This window comes from Stegostoma tigrinum, chromosome 2 (assembly GCF_030684315.1).
Source record: "Stegostoma tigrinum isolate sSteTig4 chromosome 2, sSteTig4.hap1, whole genome shotgun sequence".
In the NCBI taxonomy this organism is placed as follows: Eukaryota; Metazoa; Chordata; class Chondrichthyes; order Orectolobiformes; family Stegostomatidae; genus Stegostoma; species Stegostoma tigrinum.
Genome location: NC_081355.1, coordinates 47,863,830 through 47,887,150, shown reverse-complemented (window position 1 = coordinate 47,887,150; position 23,321 = coordinate 47,863,830). Strand labels below are relative to the sequence as shown.

Here is a 23,321-nt window from a genome sequence, read left to right as displayed (position 1 = left end):
GTCTTTGTGTCAGGGTAAAATTATGCACACATCCTAAAATGGACGAAGTACTATAAATGTGCTCATGGCTTGAACAGCTGTTAAGCATACTGCATAACTGAAATTTCACAGAACCATCTTGTCTTTAAAGTTTTATTATTTTTGATAGGAAATTACTGTTATTACTGCTTAGTAGTCTAGTGTTAACAATGCAGGGATCTGTGTAAATTCTGGTCTGGACTATGCAGTTTGGCCACCTTTTTTTGTTCTTGGTTTGAGAGGGGTACTCATACGTTTTGAGGTTTCAGCTTTTATTGCAACATGTTCTGTTTTCTGTTCTCAAGTCTGTAGTTTAATAGTTTCTCAGCGTTTTATATTAAATTGGCTTTGTTGACATGAATGCTATACTTTTTGTCCAGTAGATACTACTTACCATGATTCCAAAAGTCCCATTATGTGGATCAGTTGATTGTGCAATAAAAAAGAAAAATGCTACCTGAAGTAGCAATCAATTAACATTGCACTGTACGAAGTTTTGAATCTGTGTCTAATAAATCTTTTATTTCCTTGATTTCACGGGATGTAGGTATTACCATGGCAGTGTTTTATCATCCATCTCTCATTGCCTTCAAGGAGGAGATGATCAATCACTTGAACCATTGCAATCCTTTTTTGTGTTGGTATACTCAGTGTATTGTGGAATTTCAGAATTTTGACTCCTTGACTATGAAGGATCAAAGCTGTATTTCTAATTTGATAGTGTGAGCATTGGCATCAAGCTTGCGTGGAAACACCACCAATTTCTGTTGCTGTCCATGGTGTTCAAGGACCAACTTTTTTTAACAGGCATAAGGAAAATGATCTTCAAACTCATTGAATCGCTTGTTCTTCTGGCTTTAATGATTTGAATTCCTGTTAAATGACAGAATTCTATTACAAATTAAAATACTAAGAATTTCTAACCTCTAATCATTGCAGGAGGACCGAGGCAGATCCAAGAGAAAACCCACTATTACTTAGTGATTCTCATAAGTAAACGAGTTCCATCATTTAATTGGAAATGTAAGAAAAATTGTTATTTTCCTCAAGTGTGTGTGTATATATATATATATGAAGCGAATCTAGTTATTTGCCACCTCTGCTAAAGGAACGCACCAGCGCTGTTGATTCAAGTTGACTAACAACTTAAATTGATAGAAATAGAAGCAAAATACTGCAGATGCTAGAGATCTGAAACAAAGTACTCAAAACCAATGGGTCTGGTTCATCTTGTGGAATGAAAAACCGCATCAACATTTCAAGCCTGATATGACAGTTAAGAACTAAGCTTAATAGAAGATTTTGCAAGTTCTCTGGTTTCACAACTGTTGGATTCTAAAATGCATCATTTGCTTGAAAATTGTGGTCTTTGACATTTATATTTTGTTTTGTAGGACATTGGATTTTTTGCTGAAAATGATAATGAGAGCTATGTGGTTTGCGGGTGGCTTTCATTGGATGAGTATAAAAGGGCGTCGTGCTTTGCCCAAAGAAGCACCTATAATGACATTAGCACCACATTCTTCATATTTTGATGCAATTCCAGTTACCATGACCATGGCTTCCATTGTAATGAAGGCAGAAAGCAAAGACATTCCTATATGGGGAAGTAAGTAATTCTTTACTGAACGTGATGTAATGGATGTAAAATTGCAGGATTGGTCATAATGCCTGTTACTACAAGACTGCTGTACTGACCCTGTACTCACCATTTACTAACATCATTGGCAGTTGACACATTTATGCATATCTGTATCATGTTAATTGATTTCAGATATTGGAAGCTGAGTCACAAGGAGAACTGAAAAACCAGAACTTATTCCTGAAGTGTGGCTGCTAAATTCACATTATTGTTGCATTGTGTAGTTAGGTGACTTTCATAAACCACTGGTTTACTTTTTCTACCCATTGCCAGAAACAATAACACAATGTTTCTACACTGTTCTGATGGGAGATTCAGTTTACACACACATCTATTTACTAAAACATTACTAAATTGGCTACCAAAATTGTAATGTGTTAATCTTTTAATAAGCAGTTGCAATGCAGCCATTTAGTCAAGAATCTTCAAATGCCATAGTTATTTTGTTTTGAGTATTTATGACTAGATTCCCATGAATGCTTTAACACTGAAGATTTTACAAACAGGCATGCACATATACTTTAATTTAGCAGAAAGGTTTTAGCTTGGAAGTATCCACAAGGCAGTTGAATTTGCTGATGCTTTATTTGGTTGCTGAATAAACTAAGTTACACTGTTGTGACAGTGTAAATCAGTTCTCTTCTCTGCGCTGATTTGTAGTCTGAACACAATGCAATCCTTATTTAATATTCAGCTTTTTGAATATTTAGCAGTATTAGCAGTAACTTTCCAGCGTAACTATTGACTTAATTTCAGCTAAACCCCTTCAATTCTTCAATTTAAATGGAAAATTTAAGGATTCCAACCATGGAATTAGCAGGATCTTCAATTTCCAGGGCAATTTCTTCTGGAATCTGCTATGAATGGAACTATACTTTGCTCTTATGCAAACCTCCCATCTATACTGAATAGCAGCCATCAAAAAAATCTGTATAGTCTTTAGAGGAGCAAGCTTTGAGTTAGTCCCAGGTTCCGATAGACTCACTTCTTCCATTTTGGCTGTGACATGATGTTCAATACTTATTAAATGTCATTTCAGTCATCTGAATCTACTTCAGTACCAAGGCCTATTCCAGCAGCGACTCATGACTGTGCCACGGATGAATCTGTGCCCTTAAATTTCCAATGGTTCTCTCTTTGACATTCCCACCTAAATTCAGCTTTTGGTTTCACAGGAAATAGCCCGTTGCTTAGAACAGGTGTTGTTCCTTTTTATTGTGCTCTAGGGCACACTTGCTTTCTAAGTCCACTTTCAGTGAGCCAGCTGCTCCTTCTTTGCATCTAAGTGTAAAAATTGGCATTTGAGGTGCAGTCAGGCTTGCTTTGGGCCCCTGGCTCCCCATTGCAACCAGATCACATTGGCTAACTGCCAGAAGAGCAAGTAGGTGATCACATGCTCACTTAACTTGAATTAAAAGTGACACTTTTAAAATATAACTATCTTAGGCATAACACTATTTAAGGACATGATTTAGGCATCTAATTTGTAACTTTGAATTCATGCTAAAGGGAAGTTTTCATCTAATTGCCATATTATAATTGAAACATGCAATACATGGTATTGTGTTTTTTTCTAGAAAATGACCTACGGTTTTGAAGAAGCCCAGTTTAATTCAGCCATTATATTTGTTATAAACAGAACATGATAAATTACTGAATGTAAAAGTTGTTCCTCAAGTGAAAAATTTAGTGCTCAAAGTCCCAGCTGCACATTGTATTCTGTAAAATCCTCACTTTTAAAATAATGCAAGTTGAATTGCATGTCATTTATTAAATTGAATCAATTAGACCGTTGGACATTCTAGAGTCCTCAAATTACACTGCTAATTGTGTGTTGCTCTGATTGTCAAACACTTTGCCTTTGCCCACCTATTCTCTTGAGGGGTATTCATCTTTATTGACCTTGCTAGGCAGAGGAATTAGTTGAAAACAAGAAGAACTGCAGATGCTGTAAATCAGGAACAAAACAAAGTTGCTGGAAAAGCTCAGGTCTAGCAGCATCTGTGAAGGAGAAAACAGTTAACGTTTCTGGTCAGGTGCCCCTTCCTCAGAACTGATGGTGGCTGGGCAAATGCAGAAAATAGGGAGGTTGGTGGAGTAGGGAGTAAAGGATAGGATAGAGTACAAAAAGAGAAAGACACACAGTTGGACAGACAGAGGAGTTGCTAACAATCAGGTTGGGAGGGTGAATAGTTGTTAATGGGGACTATTAGTGACTAACTACAGGGGGTGTGTAGTGGTAGGCTATGTGAAGCCAAGGCCTGGTGTGTGGGATGGGCAGCTAGGACATGGGAGAGTTTAGGCCCTAAAATTATTGAATTCAATGTTGAGTACAGAGGGCTGTAGGGTCTCCAAGCGGAAGATGAGATGTTGTTCCTCCAGCTTGTTCTGGGCTTCACTGGAACACTGCAGCAAGCCAGAGACAGATATGTTGACCAGGGAGCAAGGTGGTGCATTGAAGTGGCAGGGAACAGGTAGTTTTTTGCGAGCAGAGTGTAAATGTTCTGCGGAGCAGTCGCCAAGTCTATGCTTCGTTTCCCCAGCATAGAGAGTCCATATTGTAAGCAGTGAATACAGTAGACTAGATTCTTGGAAGTGCAGGTGAAGTATTGCTTCACCTGGAAAGTACGTTTTGGGCCCTTGGATACCGGAAACGGAGGAGGTAAATGTGCAGGTGTTACACCTTCACCACTTACAGGGCTCTGGGGAGGAGTTGGCAATTAAGGAAGTGCTGACCAGGGTGTCCTGGAGGGAACGGTCCCTGCGGAAGGTGGACAAGGGAGGGGAGGGGGATATGTGTCTGGTGGTGGCATCTTCCTGGAGGTGGTGGAAATGGTGTCTGATGATCTTCTGGATGTGGATGCTGGTGGGATGGTAGGTGAGGATAAGAGGAACCCTATCGCTGTTGTGGGAGGGAAGAGAAGGGATGAGGGCAGAAGTGTGGGAAATAGGTCAGACCAGTTTGAGGGCCCTGTCGACAACAGAGCTGGGGAGTCCTTGGTTGAGGAAGAATGTTGACATTTCTGAGGCTATCCTGTCGAAGTTGGCCTCACCTGAACGTATATGACAGAGACTGAGGGATTGAGAGAATGGGATGGAGCCTTTTTTGCTTGTACTTTAAGGCCCCAAAGCATCTTGTATCTTTACTCAGAGTAGTAAGGGCGTGGAATGCCCTGCCTGCAACAGTAGTAGACTCACCATATTTAAGGGCATTAAAATGGTCATTGGATAAACATATGGATAATAATGGAATAGTGTAGGTTAGTTGGGCTTCAGTTTAGTTTCACAGGTTGACGCAACATCGAGGGCTAAAGGGCCTGTACTGCGCTGTAGTGTTCTACGTTTCACTAAGTTTGCCATTCATTCTTTTATATTGTAATGACTACAGATTCAGCTTATTCAACTATAAGACACTCCCTCCATGCCTGTCACCAGTCTAATGAATCTTCTGTTATTACCTTCAATGCCAAAATATCTTTCCTCCTAAGTTAGCCTAAACTGTTGGCAGTATTCTGGCTGCAGTCTGCCTTGTACAGTTTTAACAAAATGACCCACTTTAAATGCCATTTCTATTGAAATAAAGGCCAATATGCCATTTCCCTTTCCATTTATAACAAAATCTGACTGCGAGCTCTTTGTGTCTCATAAATGAGTATCCCGATGTCTTCCTTTTTTTTTGCAGTCTTTCTCTTTAGATAATATTCAACTATTCTTTTCCTGTCAAATGGATAACCTCATTTCACATTGTTTCATCTGGCAAGTTTTGCCCACTTAACCCATCCCTGTGTAGACTTTATCATCCTCCCCACTGCCTTTCCACTTATTTCTGGTTGTAGTGCACTGACTTTCTTCCTCAAAGTCATTAATACATGGTAAATAATTGTAGCCCAGCGCCGATCCCTGTGACCAGTTACAAGTTGCTATCCTAAAAACGCCACCCGTATCTCAACTCTAACTTCTGTTGCTTAGCTAATCCTCTATCCACGTTGATACACTACCTCCAATGGCTGAGTGCTTATTAAGCAGCCTAATATGTGATACCTTATCAAACATCATCTGAAAATATTGCATCCAATGCTTTGTTTTTTTTAATTCTTCAAAGAATTCTAGTAAGTTTACCACGATTTCCCCCTTCATGGAGCTGTGCTGACTCTGCTTGATAGATTCTGTAATTCTAAATGCTGTGCTGTTATTTCCTTTATTTCCAGTAATATGCATTAAGCTAACTGGTCTGGAGTTACCTGTTTTTGTTTTCTTCTGTTTTTAAACAAAATTGTCATGGGCAGTTTCCCAATAGACTGTGTCTGTTATGGACTCTAAGGATTCCTGGAAGACAACTACCAGCACATCACTACCTCAATAGCTACTTCCTTTTAATATCCTAGGATGCTTCCCATCAGGTCTGGGGGACTTAGCGATCTTTATTCCCATTAGGTTTCCCAACACTTTTCTGTCTAGTGAATAGTTATTGTAGGTATTTCCTGTCCACCTTTTGCTCCATGGATATTTAATTAATTTATTAGTGAAGACTGACTTCCAGCAGTTTAATTGACACTACACATGTTTAACGTCAGCATGTTATCAATTTTTATAGTTTTGTGTGCAACTATAGTAGTTAGAACACTTTATGGTAAATGTTCTATCTTAAAGATTGGATTTTTAAAAATTAATATTTTGGATATGAATAAAATTGTAATTTAAATACCCACTACAGATGCCTAAGTAAAGAGGATTGTGGGACATATTACTGGATGCCGTAGAACTCTAATGATGGTAAACTCCAGTATTTTTTGGTCTGTTTCCGATCCAGTCTTGCATTAATTATGTCCATGTTGGGTTGGCGTATGACTTGGAACTTCTGTTCCTGGCAGCAGCAGCTACCACCTTAGCAGTTTGCTTAATCTGTATTTACTAGTACTACTTGTCCTGTGAAATGTCAGTGACGGAGGTGGAATGCTCAAGATAGTAGAAAGATCAAATTAATTTCCTTTTTCTGGATATTATTAATTTTCTGGATGTTGTTGCCTGCACCTCCCCAGGCAAATGGAAAATATCCCATCAAATTCTTGACTTGTGCTTTGTAAAAGTATGATCAACTCCCTGTAGAATACCAAGCCTTTGATTTATTATAGTATCTGTAGAATTTATTGGCTAGTCTAGCTGAGTTTCTGGTTGGTAGTAACCTACAGGATGTTGAAGTATCATGGAGAGGTTATTAGTTTTGTTCTCATTGCTGATATTTACTACCTTGTACTTAAGTGGTGTAAACATTGTCTAAGTTCAGCTTTGAACGTATCCAGGCAATTTCTGGCCTTTTGGCAAGGCAATCTATATGAAACAGGAGCTGATATGGTCTGTGCACATCTGTGAGACCCCTGGTAGCAATGTCCTGGAAGTGATAGAAATACCCTCCAACTGCCATTATGATCTAACTTCATGATGACACTAGCCAATGGGGAAGAGTTCCTTGGACCTGATTGATTTCAACTTTATTGACTATTTGCTAGATTTGTTTGAATGCTGCATCTTGTCAAAGGCTGTCATTGTTGACTCAACTCATACAATTATTGCCCTATCAGCCCTACTGCTAAATATCAGCAAGAATTTGTCAACAATGTTTACTTTATTCCAATCAACAATCTGTCCACTGATGGTTTCCTGACAGAATCACTTAGCTTCAGGTTTCATTATAATCTAGGCTGAACATGGATATAAAACATAATTTGCAAAAGTGAATGTGTTCACCACATCTAATATCAGCTCTATTGAGAGAAATAGCTCTACCATATTGAGTTGATGACCTCTCATTGCATATTGGGAAACGGTAAAGGAAATAGGTATTCGGCAGGTAAAAGAGGAGAATGGGAGAAAAATGAGGATAGTCTGCCTTGGGATGAAAGGCCAAAAGAGATTAAATTATGAGGCGAAGGCAAAGTGCTGGAGAAACTTGACAGATCTGGCAACATCTGTGGAGAGAAAAACAGAGCTAACGTTTCAAGTCTGGTGACCCTTCATCAGAACAGAATCTTAGCCTGGATCACTGGGCTCAAAGTTGGCTGTGATGTTTTCTCCACAGGTGCTGTCTTTGTTTCAGATCTGCATCATTGTTTCATTTTAAATGACTAAAGATTTGATCATGCAAGGTCAGACAGTTTAGTAATGGGAGCTGAATAAACTGCAGATGCTGTAAATCCAAGACATAAATAGAAATTGTAGAAATTTCCTATTACCTCTACCATTTCCCGCTTTGTGATGAGAGGTCGTCAACTCAATACAGTAGACCATAAGACACAGGAGTGGAAGTAAGGCCATTTGGCCCATCAAGTCCACTCCACCATTTAAATCATGGCTGATGGGCATTTCAACTCCACTTCCCTGCACTCTCCCCGTAACCCTTGATTCCTTGTGAGATCAAGAATTTGTTCATCTCTGCCTTGAAGGCATCTTCGAGTAGAGCTATTTTTCTAAATATAGCTGATACTAGATGTGATGAACATATCCACTTCTGCAAATTATTTTCTATCCATGTTCAGCCTAAAAATTGTAGAAAAGCTCAGCAAGTCTGGCAGCGTCTACGGAGAGGAATTAAAGTTTGAGAGTTAAAGTTTCTGTTTGAGTGACCTTTCCTCAGAACAGGTTAGATTAGTAATGGGACAAGCAAGGAAACAAAATTTGGCCAGAGAAATCATCTGTCTGGTAGAATAAGATAAAGTGCCTCATGCAAGTGAAAAGGGAAAGATAAAATAAGAACCAAAGTCAACTGAGAATAAAGAAACAAAAATGGGGATATCAGTTATGTTGAAATTGTTGCACCCAACAATGAGCCTGAAACAAAAGCACATTTGCTGGAAAAGCTCAGCCGGTCTGGCAGCACCTGTGAAGGGAAAAAAAACAAGTTAGTGTTTTCCCACTCAAGGTCAAAAGAGAGAATCTGTGTGGAACCAGAAGTGGTAGGTGGTGTCCTAAATGAATATTCAGTTTTCACTGAAGGGAAGGAATTGATGGAGAATGGTCGCAGGGAAAGGAGTGTTGAATTCCTAAGCGCAGGAAGAGGTTTTGTGCATCTTTAAAAAGTATTAAGATATATATGTCCCCAGGTCCTGATGGGATCTATGCCAGAATATTACGTGAGGCAGGAGAACAAATTGCTGGAGCATTGTCAGAAATCTTTGTATCCTCTTTGGCCACAGATGAGGTCCCAGAGGATTGGAGAGTAGCAAATCTTGTCCCATTGTTTAAGAAAAGTAGCAGGGATAATCCAGGCAAATTATAGGCCTGTCAGCCTCACGTCGGTGGTAGGGACACTGTTGGAAAAGATTTTCAGGGATAAGATCCATACACATTTAGAAGTGAGTGAGCTTAGTAGCGATAGTATTGTTTTTTGCCTCACTAACTTGAATAATTTTTTTGAGATGATTAATGAGTTATGAGGGAAAAGTGATTGCTACTGTCTGCATGGACTTCACTAAAGCCTTTGACAAGTCTGTCATGGTAGACTAGAACAAAAGGTGAAGTCATATGGTATTAGGGGTAAACTGGCAAGGTAGATTCAAAACTGGCTTAGTCATAAGGTGGTGGAAGGATCCTTTTTAGAATGGAGGGTTGTAACTAGTGATATTCCATAGAGATCAGTGCTGGGACCTCTGTTTGTGGTCTACATAAATAAGTAATTTGGAGGAAAATGTGGGTAATCTAATTAAGTTTGTGGACGATACAAAGATCGATTGGGTTGTGGGTAGTGAGCAGGATTGTCAGAGGATACAGTAGGACATGTAACAGTTGGAAGCATGGGCAGAAAAGTGGCAGAAGGAGTTTAATCTGGACAAATGTGAGGTGATGGGTTTTGGAAGGTCAAGTACAGATGGAAATTATACGGTGATTGGCGAACCCCTTGCGGTATGGATCTGCAGAGGAATATGGGCGTGCAGGTCTGCAGGTCACTGAAGGTGGAAGAGTGAGCAGATAAAGTAGTTTAAAGGCCTGTGACGTTCATTGGAAGGGCATTGAGTATAAGCATAGATGGCTTATGTTGCAGCTTTATAGAGTGTTAATTAGATCACACTTGGAATATTGTGTATAGTTCTGGTAACCGCACTACCAGTGTGATGTGGATGCTTTGGAGAGGGTACAAACAAGGTTTACCAGGATATTGCCTGCCACGGGAGATTTTAGCTACAAAGAAAGTTTGGATAGACTAGATTTGTTTTCACTGCAATGCAGGAGGTTGAGGGATGATCTGATAGTTAATAAGAATGTGAAAGGCGTGGATAGAGTGGAAAGTTTGAGGCTTTTCCCCCAGGGTGGAGGGGTCAATTGTTAGGGGATTCTGGTTCAAGGTGCAGTTTGGAGTATAGTGGTGGTGAAGTTTGAGATGTATGAGACAAGTCTTTTGAACAAAAGGGTTCTGAGTGTCTGGAACATGCTGGAGGTGGTGGAAACCGACACAATAGCAGCATCCAAGAAGCACCTGGATGAATACCTGAATAGGAAGGGTGTAGAGGGATGCAAATCTTGTAAATGAAGACTGCTTTAGGATGGAAGGGCAAAATGTGTAGGTGCAGGCTTGGAGGCTGAAGGGTCTGTCCCTGTACTGTACTGTTCTTTGTTCCCAGTTTTGATCTCCTTGTAACTGTGTATCTGTAATGGCTGTGAGGTTGCATCCATTTACCTTGATTTGTGGCATCAGTTTGTCTGCCTTATGCCAAATACTTTGTGCTTTAACTGTCCCTGCATCCTGCATTTTAATGTTTAATGTTTAAAATACAATTAGACAAGTACACGAATAGGAAAGGATTAGAATGATGTGGGCCAGAAGCAGGCAGATAGGATTGGTTTAGTTTGGGATTATGTTCAAAATGGGCTGGTTGGATTGAGGGTGTGTTTCCGTGCTCTGACTTTGTGGCAAAGACTTTAGGCTTGCCTATTTGCTGTTTTTCATCTTGCTGTGCTCTCTTGGTACTGGCATACTCTCTATCTCTCACCTTATGTTAACATTCTACCTGTTTTTGTTGTTTGTTTTACTGTTTTTTTTTATTATTACTGTCCTAGTTTCTCTTTGCCCTGCATTGTTATCCTGCTTAGGTTTCCATCCCACTGCCATTCTCGTTTAAGCCTGCCCAACCACAGTAGCAAAAGCACACCCTTAGAGATCAGTACTGCTGCTGCCCAGGCGTAACCTGTCCAGTTTGTACTTTGACCCACCTCCTCCAAATCCAGTCCCAATGTCACGGGAATCTGAAACCCTCCCCTTTGCACCATATTTCCAGCCACACATTCATCTGATATATCCTGCTGTTTCTACTGATGTCATGTGGCACCTCTCCTTAACCTTGCTGCTAAAATCTCTTGTCCCCAGATCCTTTCTTGGAAATCCCTCTATGGACTTTGAACAATCAACATATCCTTCGTAAAATGTGCTGATCAGAATTAAAAATCTGGAATGTACAAGCCAGAATTAACTCAAAACCAGATTTTTAGGATTAAATTTAAATATGACCATTCAAATGATTACAGTCTAGTTATAAGCATTCAGCCTGTTCAGTCCCTGTCAGCTGTCAAGCCTTCCAGCTAATCTCAGTCAGAAACAGAAATTGCTGGTCTGGTAGTTTTTGGGGAGAAAGCAGAGTTAACGTTTTGAGTCTAGTGATGCTTCATTGGAACTGATAGCTGCTAGAAAAAAATTGATATTAATGCAGAAGACTAGGTTGGAGTGGGGGACTTGGAGGTGAAGAGTGTAGAGAGGTGAGCAGATAGGTAGAGACACAGTAGAGATATGGAAGGGATAGGCAAACATTGGGATTATTGATAGGCCAGTACAGAGGAGAAGCTGATTAATAAAACAGCTGAGAATAGGAGAGATTGATAGACTACAGAAAGCAGTTCATATAATGTGATAGGCCTGACAGTAGGTGAGAATGGGCTATCAGTGCAAAAGTAACCTGTGTCATAATTGGACCAGTTGTGGGATGGGTGCAAAACTTGGAAGGTGGGAATCAGGCTCTAAAGTTATTGTTGAGTCCTATAGACTGCAGGATCCCAAGCAGAAAATGAGATGTTCGTTGAGCTTGTGCTGAGGCTCGCTAGAACACTGTAGCAGGCCTGCAACAGAATTGTTTGCAGGGTACCATACTCGGGTCATTTTTACGAACAGAACATAGGTGTTCTGTAAAACAGTCACTCAGGCTGTGTTTTGTCTCCCCAGTGTAGAGAAGATTGCACTGTGAAGTGAATATAGTAGATTAGATGGAATGAAGTTACAACTACGTCATTGCTTCATCTGGAACATATGTTGAGGCCTAGGATGGCGGTGGGGGGGAGGTAAATGGGCAAGTGATACTACAACTTTGATTGCATGGGGTGTGGGGAGGTGCTAAGAATGGAGAAGTGCACCAGGGTGGCCTGGAGGAAGTCTGCAGAAGGCTGACAGCAGGTAGAGGAAAACGTCTAGACATAGCATTTAGCTGGTAGTGGCAGAAATGTCGGCTTAACAGCGGGGAGGTAAGTCAGGACTAGGGGACCCTGTCGTTGAAGGGAAGAAAAGCAGGGAGGGCACATAGTGGGAGATGGATCCGACACAGCTTAAGGCCCTATAGATTCCCTGTAGCAGGGAATCCTCAGTTTGCGCTATTCGGATGTGTGTTTGAGGTCTCGTTGCAAAAGATGGCATTATCAGCACAGATGCAACAAATAGGTAAAAACTAGGAGAATGGGATGGAAGCAGGTTGTGAGGATGTAAAGCCGAGGTAACTGTGGGAGTTGGTGGTTTTGTAATGGATATGTGGCCAGCCTGTCCCAGAAATGTTGAGGAAGGAAAATAAAGAATCTGAGATGAACCAAATGAAAGTGAAAGCAGGGTGGAATTTGGAAGTAAAATTGAAGTTTTTCCCAGTCTGAATAAGAGACGGATGTTGCATCAATGATGTTATTAATGTACCAGAAAGAATTGAGAAGGGACCTGAAGCGGACTGGACAACGAATGTTCCATGTACCCTCACAAAGAAACAGACATAACTGTGGGCCACTTGGATACTCATAGCTCCATCTTAGATCTGAAGAAAGTGGGAGGAGTTGAAGAGGTTGCTCAAGTTATGAGCTCGGCCTAGTAGAAAAGGGTGGTGGTGGATGTGGCCAGCTCAGGCCTTTTATCCAGGAAGATGCAGAGAGCCCAAAGACCATCTGATGGGAGATGGCCATGTAAAGGGATTGCATGTCCTTGGTCAGGATGAGATAGTGAAGAAGGCTACTGCCCACGAACTGGAAATTTTGAAACAAGCGTAAAGCATCATAAGAATCATGGGATGTAAGTGGGGAATGGACTGGGCAAGGGAAAAAAAAATCACTTTTTCCTAGCTGCTATCAGTTCTAATGGAGTTGCTGGACTGAGTGTTAACTGTACTCTTAACCCCCAACACCACCACCCGCCCCGCACTCCCCAATCAGAATCTGCCAGGTCTGCTGAGTTTTGCCAGCAGTTTCTGCTTCTCTTTCAGATTCTCAGCATCCACAGTTCTGTTTTAGCTAATTTAATTCACTGCCTTCTCCCATAACCTGCAAATATTTAGGATAATTAAGAAATTCCCATTTGAAAGCCCTCCACACATTCCACATTCTACATTCTAGATCCTAAGAACTTGCTGCATAATTTTTTTCCTCCATGTTGTCTAGTTCATCTGCCAGTTATTTAGAATCAGTGTCTTCTGGTTCTCCATTCTACTGTCAATAGAAGCAGATTCTCCCTACTTTTTTCAAACTCTTCACAATTTTGAATCATAGTACCAAACCCCCCCCTCATTCTTCTTTCCATGTGTTTAATGAGGATAGTTTGGTTGGCTTTGGGGAAAAAGTACTGCAGAGAGAACAAGAAAGGATAGGTTTATTATTACAATTGTATAAGATGTCGCTTATAATTCTGATACTCTGTTTAGTAGAGTGTAAACCTAATTGGAGGTAATACTTCAGGGAGTTCAGAGAAAGAGGGATATGATCCAACGACATGCCCGTGGATTTGGAGAAGAAACTGTGGTTGGAGATAGAACAACAGCTTGTAAAGATGGTGAGGACTAAGGATGTTTATTTACAGGAGATAATAGATGTAAAGAACTAAGGGAAACTGCCTGAAGAGTGAACTATAAACAACATAGGGTCAGCATGGTGGCTCAGTGGTTAGCACTGCAGCTTGACAGCGCCAGGGACCTGGGTTCGATTCCAGCCTCGGGTAACTATCTGTGCGGAGTTTGCACATTCTCCCCGTGTCTGCGTGGGTTTCCTTCCACAGTCTAAAGATGTGCAGGCTAGATGAATCGGCCGTGCTAAATTGCCATATTGTTCAGGGGTCTATTGGGTTATAGGGGAATGGGTCTGGGTGGGATGCTGCAAGGGCGGTGTGGACTTGTTGGGCTGAAGGGCCTGTTTCCACACTGTAGGGAATCTAATCTAAACATTGGCAACTATGATCCCTGGTTATTAGAAAATGTTCAAATTTCCCAGTGAATGACTGAAATTATTAATGGAAATTCCAAGTTTTAAGAATTTATCGGAAACAAACTGACTAAAATCCGTGAAATGCAATTTAACAAGGCATTTTATACCTTAAACTATAGAAAAATCCCCAATTTAAATTTTATGATCAAAGGTTCACCAGCCATCGTTATATTTTACCGTAGCTCTTAAATTTTTTTATTCACAGCATCAGGGCATTGCTGTCTAGCATTTTTTGTCCGTTTCTAATTACCCAGAGGGCAGTTAAGAATCAGCCACACAGCTAAGTCACATCACACTGAACCAGACCAGGTAAGCTTGGCAGTTTCCTTCTCTAAAGACCATTAGTGACAAGATGGGTTTTTCTGACAATCAACAATGAATTCATCGTCATCTTTAGACTTTTGAATTCAAATGTTAAAAAAAATGGAATTAATATTCTATCTGTGATGGTATTCGAGCCCAGGTTCTCAGAGCATTTCCTGGGTCTCTGGATTAAATATTCCTGGGAAAATACCGCTTGGCTGTTACTGCCCCTTAAGTAGATGCTGCATTCTGCAGGAACCATTGAAAAGCTACATCCAATCCCATTTTCCTTTTTACTCCTTGAGCTGACTTTCACAGTGAAGGGTGAATTACTGGTCACTCACTCTCTCCAAAGCTTCAACCTTCCAGATTTGATTAAACACTTATGAACTTATGTTCAATCCTCACGTGCCATGTAGGTGATGAACAATGTAGACTAGTTGCCTATATGTCTGTGTTCTTTCTTTGACTCACTGTGCCCAGGTTCTTGAGGACGGACCATATGAGGTTCAATGATTTTCTTTTAGGAAAACTGACAGCTTATACCTATAGTGGCTTCTTATGGACACTTTACTCTCATAACCCATGGCTACAGTTTTGTGAATCACAAGAGCCTGGTATTCAGGAAGAAATTCTAACTAGTTGTCCTCTGGCCTCTATAGCTACGCAGTTTTGAAATTAAACCAAGCTTTAAGGCATAAGCACTTATAAACTCTGACATTCCTACACCTTGTCATGACTTGGAGACAAACAGTCTGTTCTGTATTAAGACACCTGCACTGGTCACGGTTTGCAGGTGTGAATGTATTGCTTCTTTTCCCTCAGTAAAGCAACCTGCTCCCCTCCCCCTCAGCCTTACAATCCAAGCTGCTCCAGCTTTTTGTTTAGTAGAATTCATAACAGGTCACACGACTGTCGTTCCTCCAAGTTATAATTGTTTAAAGATTCAGTTCTGAAACATTACCTCAGAAACCTTGTATTTGAAACGATCTCAAATGAAGGCCATATCACATCTGCCCTATTTGAAAAATTGATTAGAAAGCAGTAAAAATAAAATATACATTTAAGTCTCCAAACACTTTGGCTATGTTATTAATGGTCCAGATGGCTAGACTGAAAAATGCCCTTAAACCCATCACAGATAAGGCAAATGATGGTTTGCGACGTGGAACTGGAATATCATAGCAATTAGAGATGTGGCTCGGGGACTAGCAGCTTAATGTTCCAGGGTATAGATGCTATAGGAAGGTTAGAAAGGGGAAGCAAGAAAGGAGGGGGCATGGCATTTTTGATTAGGGATAACGGTCATGGCTGCACTTGGGGAGGGTATTCCTGGGAATGTGTCCAGGGATGTTATTTGGGTGGGACTGAGAAATAAGAAAGGGACAATTGCCATAGTACAATCGCAATATAGAGCCCCCGCCCCCAACAGCCAGTGGAAAATTGAGAAACAAGTTGGAGAGGAGATCTTGGTTATCTGTGAGAATAATAGGGTGATAGTGGTAGGAGATTTTAACTTTCCAAACAGAGATGGGGACTGTCATTATGGCAAGGGCTTAGATGGAGAAGATCAAAGAAAATTTTCTGATTGAGTGCGTGGATGTACCTGCTAGAGCTTTTCTTAGGAAATAAGGCAGGGCAGGTGACTGAAATGTCAGTGGGGGAGTACTTTGGAGCCAGTGACCATAGTTCTATTAGTGTTAAAACAGTGTTGGAATGGGATAAACCACATCTTAAAAGTTGAAGTCCTAAACTTGAAAGCCAATTTTGACAGAATCGGGCAAGAACTTTCAAAAGCTATTTGGGGCAGATGCTTACAATTAAAGGGAAGGCTAGAAAATGGGAGGCCTTCAAAAATGAGATAACGAGAGCCCAGAAATACTCTGTCTCTGTTAGGGTGAAGAATAAGGCTGGTAGGTATAGGGAGTACTGGATGCCCAGAGAAATTGTGGTTTTAGTCAAGACAAAGAAGCAAGTATATGTAAGGTGTATACACAACAAGGATAGAGTGATCCCCAGAAGAGGCATTAGGTGTATACTGAGGATGGACATCCGGAGGGCAAAAAGGGGGATGTGAGCTATCTTTGGCAAATAGGGTTAAGGAGAATCCATAGGGATTCTACACATACATTAAGAATAAAAGGATAACAATAGAGAGAATAGGGCCCCTAAAAGATCAGCAAGGCTGCCTATCTGTCGAATCGTGAGAAATACTGAATGAGTATTTTGCATCAATATTTACTGTTGAAAAGGATATGGAAAATAGAGAGCATGGGGAAATAAATAATATGTTGAAAATGCCCACATTAGAGGTGGTGCTGCTGGACATCTTAAAACTCAATGATAGATCATTCACTAGTGGGATCTGATCACATGTACCCTAGAATGTTGTGGGAAGCGAGGGAAGTGATTGCTGAGCCCCTTGCTGAGATATTTGTATCATCGATAGCCATGGGTGAGGTCCTGGAAAGCTGGAGGTTGGTTAACATGGTGCCACTATTTAAGAGAGGTGCTAAGGAAAAGCCAAGGAACCATAGACTGTTGAACCCAACATCAGTGGTGGGCATATTGTTGGAGGGAGTCCTGAGGGGCAGGATTTACATGTGTTTGGAAAGGCAAGGACTGATTGGGAATTGTTAATGTGGCTTTAACGTGCATGGGAAATCATGTCTCACCAACTTCAGTTTTTGTTTGAAGTAACAAATGGATTGAGGAGGACGGCAGTGGACGTGATCTATATGAACTTTAGTAAGGTGTTCGACAAGGTTGCTCTGGGGGCCAGGATTTGCATGTATTTGGAAAGGCATGGGCTGACTGGGGACAGTCAATGTGGCTTTGTGCATTAGAAATTGTCTCTTATTAACTTGTCACTTTTTTCAAAAATTGAAGGCAGAATGGTAGACGTTGTCCGTGTGGACTTTAGCAAGGCATTTGTCAAGGTTCCACGTGGTAGATTGGTTAGCAAGGTTAGATCACAAGGAATACAGGGAGAACTAACTATTTGGATAAAGACATCACTGAAAGCTAGGAGGCAGAGGATGATGGTGTGTGGGTTGCTTTTCAGATTGGAGACCTGTGACCAACAGTGTGCCACAAGGATCGATGTTGGGTCTTCTGCTTTTTGTCATTCATTAAATGATCTAGAAGTGAACACAGGAGGTATGGTTTATAAGCTTGCAGATGATACACTCAATGGAGATGTAGTGGACTGTGAAGAAGGTTTCCTCAGAATACAGTGGGATCTTGATCAGAGGCGCCAAGGAGTGGCAAATGGAGTTTAATTTAAATAAATTCGACGTCCTGCATTTTGCAAAGGCAAATCAAGGCTGGACTTGAATGCTTGATGGTAAGGTCCTGGGGAGTGCCCCTGAACAAGGACACCTTGGAGTGCAGGTTTATAGTTCCTTGTAGGTAGAGTCCCAGGTAGACAGCATAGTGAAGAAGGCCTTTAGTGGTCTGTGCATTGGAGTATAGGAATTGGAAGGTCATGTTGCAGCTGTACAGGAATTGTTTAAGCCACTTTTGGAATACTGCATTCAGTTCTAGTTTCCCTGCTATAGGAAGGACGTTGTGAAACTTGCACATCTCTTTTCTGAACCCTTTCAAGGATGTTGCCAGGGTTGGAGGGTTTGAACTATAGGAAGAAACTAATTAAGCGATTTTCCGTGGAATGTTGGAGGCTAACAGGTGACCATGGAGGTTTATAAAAATCACGAGGGGCATGAATAGGGTGAATAGCCAAGGCCTTTTCCCTGGGTTAGGGGAGTCCAAAACTAGAGGGCATAGGCTTGAGTTGAGAGGAGAAGAATTTCAAAGGGATCCAAGGAGCAACTTCTTCGTGCAGTGCGTGTATGGGATGAGCTGCCAGTGGAAGTAATTAAGTCTGGTACTATTATAACATTTAAAAGGCATCTACTTAGGTTTATGAATAGGAAGGGTTTATAGGAATATGGGCCAATGCTTGCAAATAGGACAAGATTAATTTAGGAGATATAGGAACTTAATTTAGGATATCTGGTCAGCATGGACAAATTGGACCTTAATGGTCTGTTTCCATGCTATACAGCTCTGACTCAAAGACTGACTATAAGTCTGTGCTGGTTTAAAAACAAGCACCTAACAACTTTAATCCCTGTTTCCAGCACTTAGTCCATTACCTCATACTTTGGCATCACAAATGTACATTTAAATACTACTAAAATGTGATCAGGATTTCTCATTTATTCCTACTTTATTTCCTGTCTGCTCACCAATTTTCTGTCCATCTCAGTACGTTGCCCTCAATCCCTTGCACTTTAATCTACATGCTAAGCTATTACGTGGGACTTTGTGGAAAGTCTTCCGAAAGCCCTCGTTTCCTCTTTGAATAAGATTGCCGTGTTGGCCGTCCTCCAGTTATCTGGCAACTCTCCTGTGGCCAGGGAGGCATTGAAAATTATTGCCAACACCTCTGCTGGTTACCCTCTTGTCCTACTCAACCTGGATTACACTTCATCTGACCCTGGAGATTTATCTACTTTTTTCACTAGTTGTAGTTTAGAATTTTTATTTTGGCTCATACTTGTCCTTTTTCATGACATTCTTACATCTAACTGAATTATGATCACTGACTGAAAAATGCTCCACAAATAATAATTCAGGCAGCCCAGCTTAATTATGTAAAATAATGTTAGGAGCAACCCCGCTTTGTGGGGCTTTCTACATACTATTTTGAAAAGTTCACCTGGATACATTTTAATAATTCTGCTCCCTCTAAGACTTCCATACTGGCCACCCAGTTAACATTAAAAAATTGAAATCTCCCATTATCATAAGTGTTATTTTAACACTTCTCTGAAATCTGCCTGCATGCTTTTTCTTCTGTTTCTCTCCTGGTGCTTAAAGTACACATCCAGCAAAATGATTGGATTTTCTGTGCCACTCATATGCTTAATTTGAGGAACCTTTGAAGATGTCATTCTTCCTTTTACTGCTGCAATTGATTCCCTGATCAATACTATATCACCTCTGTCTTTTACCCACTTCCCTGTCAAGCTGGGAGACCCCCTTTATCTTGGAAGATTGAGCTGCCAATCCTGCCCTGCGGTAACCAATGACATCATGCTTCCATGTGTTAATTTGTTGCCCTATAATAGTCACGAGTTCAGAATATATGGAGTCAGGCACAATTAACGCTATAGATAATGAACCAACTGCAATATGGAAAATTTCTTAAATTTCTTCAAGAAGATTTGTAGCTTTGGTTGTGGATGAGATTGTAGACATGCTTGTCGAGCTGGTAGGTTTGGTTGCAGATGTTTCACCACCCTGCTAGGTAACATTGTCAGTGTGCCTCTGGTGACGCGTTGGTGTTCTCTTCCACTCGTTATTTAAATGGCTGTTTGTCAGCCAAACAGAGATACCAGGGAATTCCTGGAGGCCTGGTATTCTAACCAGAACTCCATCAACAAACGCATTGAATTAGACCCTGTGCACAAACCACTGAGAATCAGAACTGGAAGTGATACCAAACACCCCGACAAACTGAGGCATATAAATAATAAGCAGAATGGAATATCAATGCTTCACTGGAGATGCACCGATGATCTCGCCAAGCAGAGTGATGAAACATTTGCAACCAAACCCACTGGTTCGGCGAGCATGGCTACAACCTCAAGTGTAAAATGTCAATTGGTCAGATTAACAAATATGGTAGAATGTAATGTTCAATGAGCCTTGTTGCTGGGACCACTGTTGACTACCATTTGAACATCTCCAATACTATTTCAAAATGGGGTAAATTTAAAAGTATAGTTAATATAGAGGAAACTGTGACTTTAAAAATAAAGGAAGACATTAGTAGTGCTGATTATTTGCCAAATGAGAATCTATACTGGCTGTCCTCCGGTTGCGAACGGGTTCCATTTGGGAGGCCAGTTGTAAGTCAGAGCGTGAAGCAGGAAAATGGAAAGTACCTTTTGTAAATACAGGAAATGTTGGCATGTTAGGTCTTCAAAACTTCAATCCATCTATGGAATAGTTTTCATAAGTGCAATTTATCACAAGTGCACGTGTTCATAAATCAGGATCTGCCTGTACAGACAAATGAGGTGGAACATTTTGGTTGAAAATATGAGGCGGCATGTTCTCTTTGGGAAATGTGTCCTTCCTTCAGTAGCAGAACTACAATCCACGGTAGACAGGTTAAGGACATGGGTCATAAAAGCTGAGAGATTCATCTCGAGAGAAAAAATTGAAAAGTAGATTTTTTGTTTAATTGTGTATAGAACCTTGGTTATTTGGAAAGAGCGTGGAATTACTGAATAGAAGAAAAAGAGCAAAAAAGATCCTAGAATGACAGCACAACTGGGAGGTTATACCAGGGAATCTTTTTCCTTCTACCCAAGTGATAACTTTTAAGCTCAAAGCCCTTTAAAATGTTTTTAATGGGATAGATGTGGGGAAGATGTACCCTCTTGCAGGTGAGACCAAAGCTAGCAACCATAAAAATAAGTGAATCATCAACAAATCTAATTTTAAAAAAAACTCAGCAGAATATTTTTGCCAAGTGTAGTAGAATGTGGAACTCACTCTGGTGAAGTGTAATTGAGGCAGTTAATGTAAATGCATTTAGAGCGAAGTTAAATTTGTATGCAAAAGAAAGGAGTAGAAGGATATATTGACTGAATTAAATGTGATAGGGTGGCATCATACTCCTGAGTATGAATGCTGGCAAATGTAAAGCCAAATGGTATGTTTCTGAACTGTGAATACTTTGTAATGTTACATTAACTAGCGGATTAATACACAACTATGCTGGCATGCTTTGATCAAGTTTTACAGGAGACCGCTGACCGTGTGTGGTTTTCCTTTTTTATGTATTAGCTGGACAAAACTGAACTCAGTCAGAGTTAGTTGAGTGTGGCCATTTTAGCTGTTAATATGCTGTATATCTGTTCTCCAAGAATGATCACTTAGCTCAAATTGAAGATCAGTTTAACTAAAAATAAATTGTTGCAAATAGCAGTTACACATCCCTACTGGAGAAGTCATTAACGTCTCAGGTTAGAGTTTTATTATTCAGTGATTCCCTTTTAAACTGGAAGATTTATAGTCATTTTTTAGATGATTATAGCAATGCTTTAAAATGATCTCTTTCTCTATTTTTGGTTATTTTGTATTAGAATTAATGTCCCTAACAGTTGCAACACCATATGTAAACTTGGGTCACCTTGTCATCTGAACTGTCCAACTTGCAGAACTATGTCAATCTAAGAACAAGTGACACTTGGTTACAGCATTCCAACATAGCAAAATATCATAGTGCTTTCAAAAGGGTTATTCTTTCTCTCAAAACCACTACCCACTGTATGGAGAGGCATGTGATTTACAGTATTTGTAGTGAATTGGCATCTTGTTTAAAAAAGTGAGGCCATCAACCTCTACCAGAATGCAGAGGGATTTGCAGTGGATATTTTCAAACTTGGTGAAAAACATTGCGTTTCCCATGTTGTATTTAACTTCCAACTCACTTGTACACAAATACAGTCACACTTTGAAATCGCCATCCTCTGAGTAGCATTCACAGTTTCAAGGATGATTTATAATATATGCAGAGAAAGACTGTTGCCCTACCTAAATGTTCGCTTGTGGAAATGTCTTATGATAAAACAGATTTTCTCACATCAGAAGTTTGAGAATATACATAAATATCCAAGTATTGACTGAGCTGGGTAGAATTCCTTCCTTCCTTCCTTCCTTCCTTCCTTCCTTCCTTCCTTCCTTCCTTCCTTCCTTCCTTCCTTCCTTCCTTCCCTCCTTCCCTCCCTCCCTCCCTCCCTCCCTCCCTCCCTCCCTCCCTCCCTCCCTCCCTCCCTCCCTCCCTCCCTCCCTCCAAGGATAAAAGATTAAAGAATCAATAACGTGTTTTGCCTTCTGCCTGTTAACTCGGTTAAGGCTATTGCTGTTGTCTAGAAAGCTTCAGGACTTTTTGTTTTTGACAATTATCCTTAAAGGGAAAAGTGAAACCCATTGGAACTATTCTTAAGCAGTGGTAAGTTCAGATTTTTATTTGAGAAGGAATTAAATTGGATAGACTGTTCAGCATCAGCCCCAACACCAGAAGAGACAATGGCAACACTAGCACTGTTGACACTGCAAAATAGTGATTCCTAATATCTGGGGGCTTGAGCCAAAATTGAGAGAGCTGGCTACACAGTGGTCAAACAACAGACTGACATTCGCAGCATGAATCATACCTTACAGACGATGTTTTAGATACCATCATCATTACCATTCCTGGGTAAATCATGTCATACTGGCAGAGTTCAAACATCGTATACTGTCAGGGAGTTATCCAGGGCATCCTTAACATAGAGTCTGGACCCCATGAAGTCTGCAGCATAGGATCTAATATGGGCTGAGAGACTTTCTGATTATCACTTAAATTGCCTCTCCACTAATGAATAAATAGTCCTCCACATTGAGCATCATTCGGAAGAAGCATTGAGGATGGCAAAGACGTAGAATGTGTTTTTGGGTGTGAACTTAAGTGTTCGCGTCCAAGTGTTGCTCAGCACACTACTCTGGCAAAGCTAGCCCAGTCCTAAAGGGCATAGCTACTAGATTAGGCCTGGAGGAGGCAGGTATGAAACCTTCTAATCAACATGGATCTTGTCCTCACTTATCTATTACAGCTCCATATTTCCATGACTGGTATCTGTGATCACCATGCAGTCCTTCTAAAGACGACATCCTTCATGTTGAGGATGGCCTCCATCATGTGGATCGCTACTCCTGCTGTGCTAAATGTGATTAATAGGTTTTTAACAGATCTAATAACTCCAAACTTAGCTATCTGTGCATCACCGTCAGTCATCAGCAGCAGAAGGATATTCAG

General features: G+C 40.6%; 1 protein-coding gene across 2 annotated transcripts in view; it reads left to right on the top strand.

The window, feature by feature from the left end:
- Nucleotides 1–23,321, top strand: part of lpcat1 (lysophosphatidylcholine acyltransferase 1) — a 144,062-nt gene that overhangs the window by 47,147 nt on the left and 73,594 nt on the right. The window contains exons 2-3 of one of the 2 annotated variants that reach the window (XM_048562098.2): nt 958–1,041; nt 1,413–1,627. In XM_048562098.2, the coding sequence (XP_048418055.1) occupies nt 1,040–1,041; nt 1,413–1,627 (217 nt within the window). In that variant the 5' untranslated portion in view covers nt 958–1,039. The remainder of the gene's footprint in view (nt 1–957; nt 1,042–1,412; nt 1,628–23,321) is intronic. The other variant, XM_048562080.2, reaches the window with a different exon arrangement.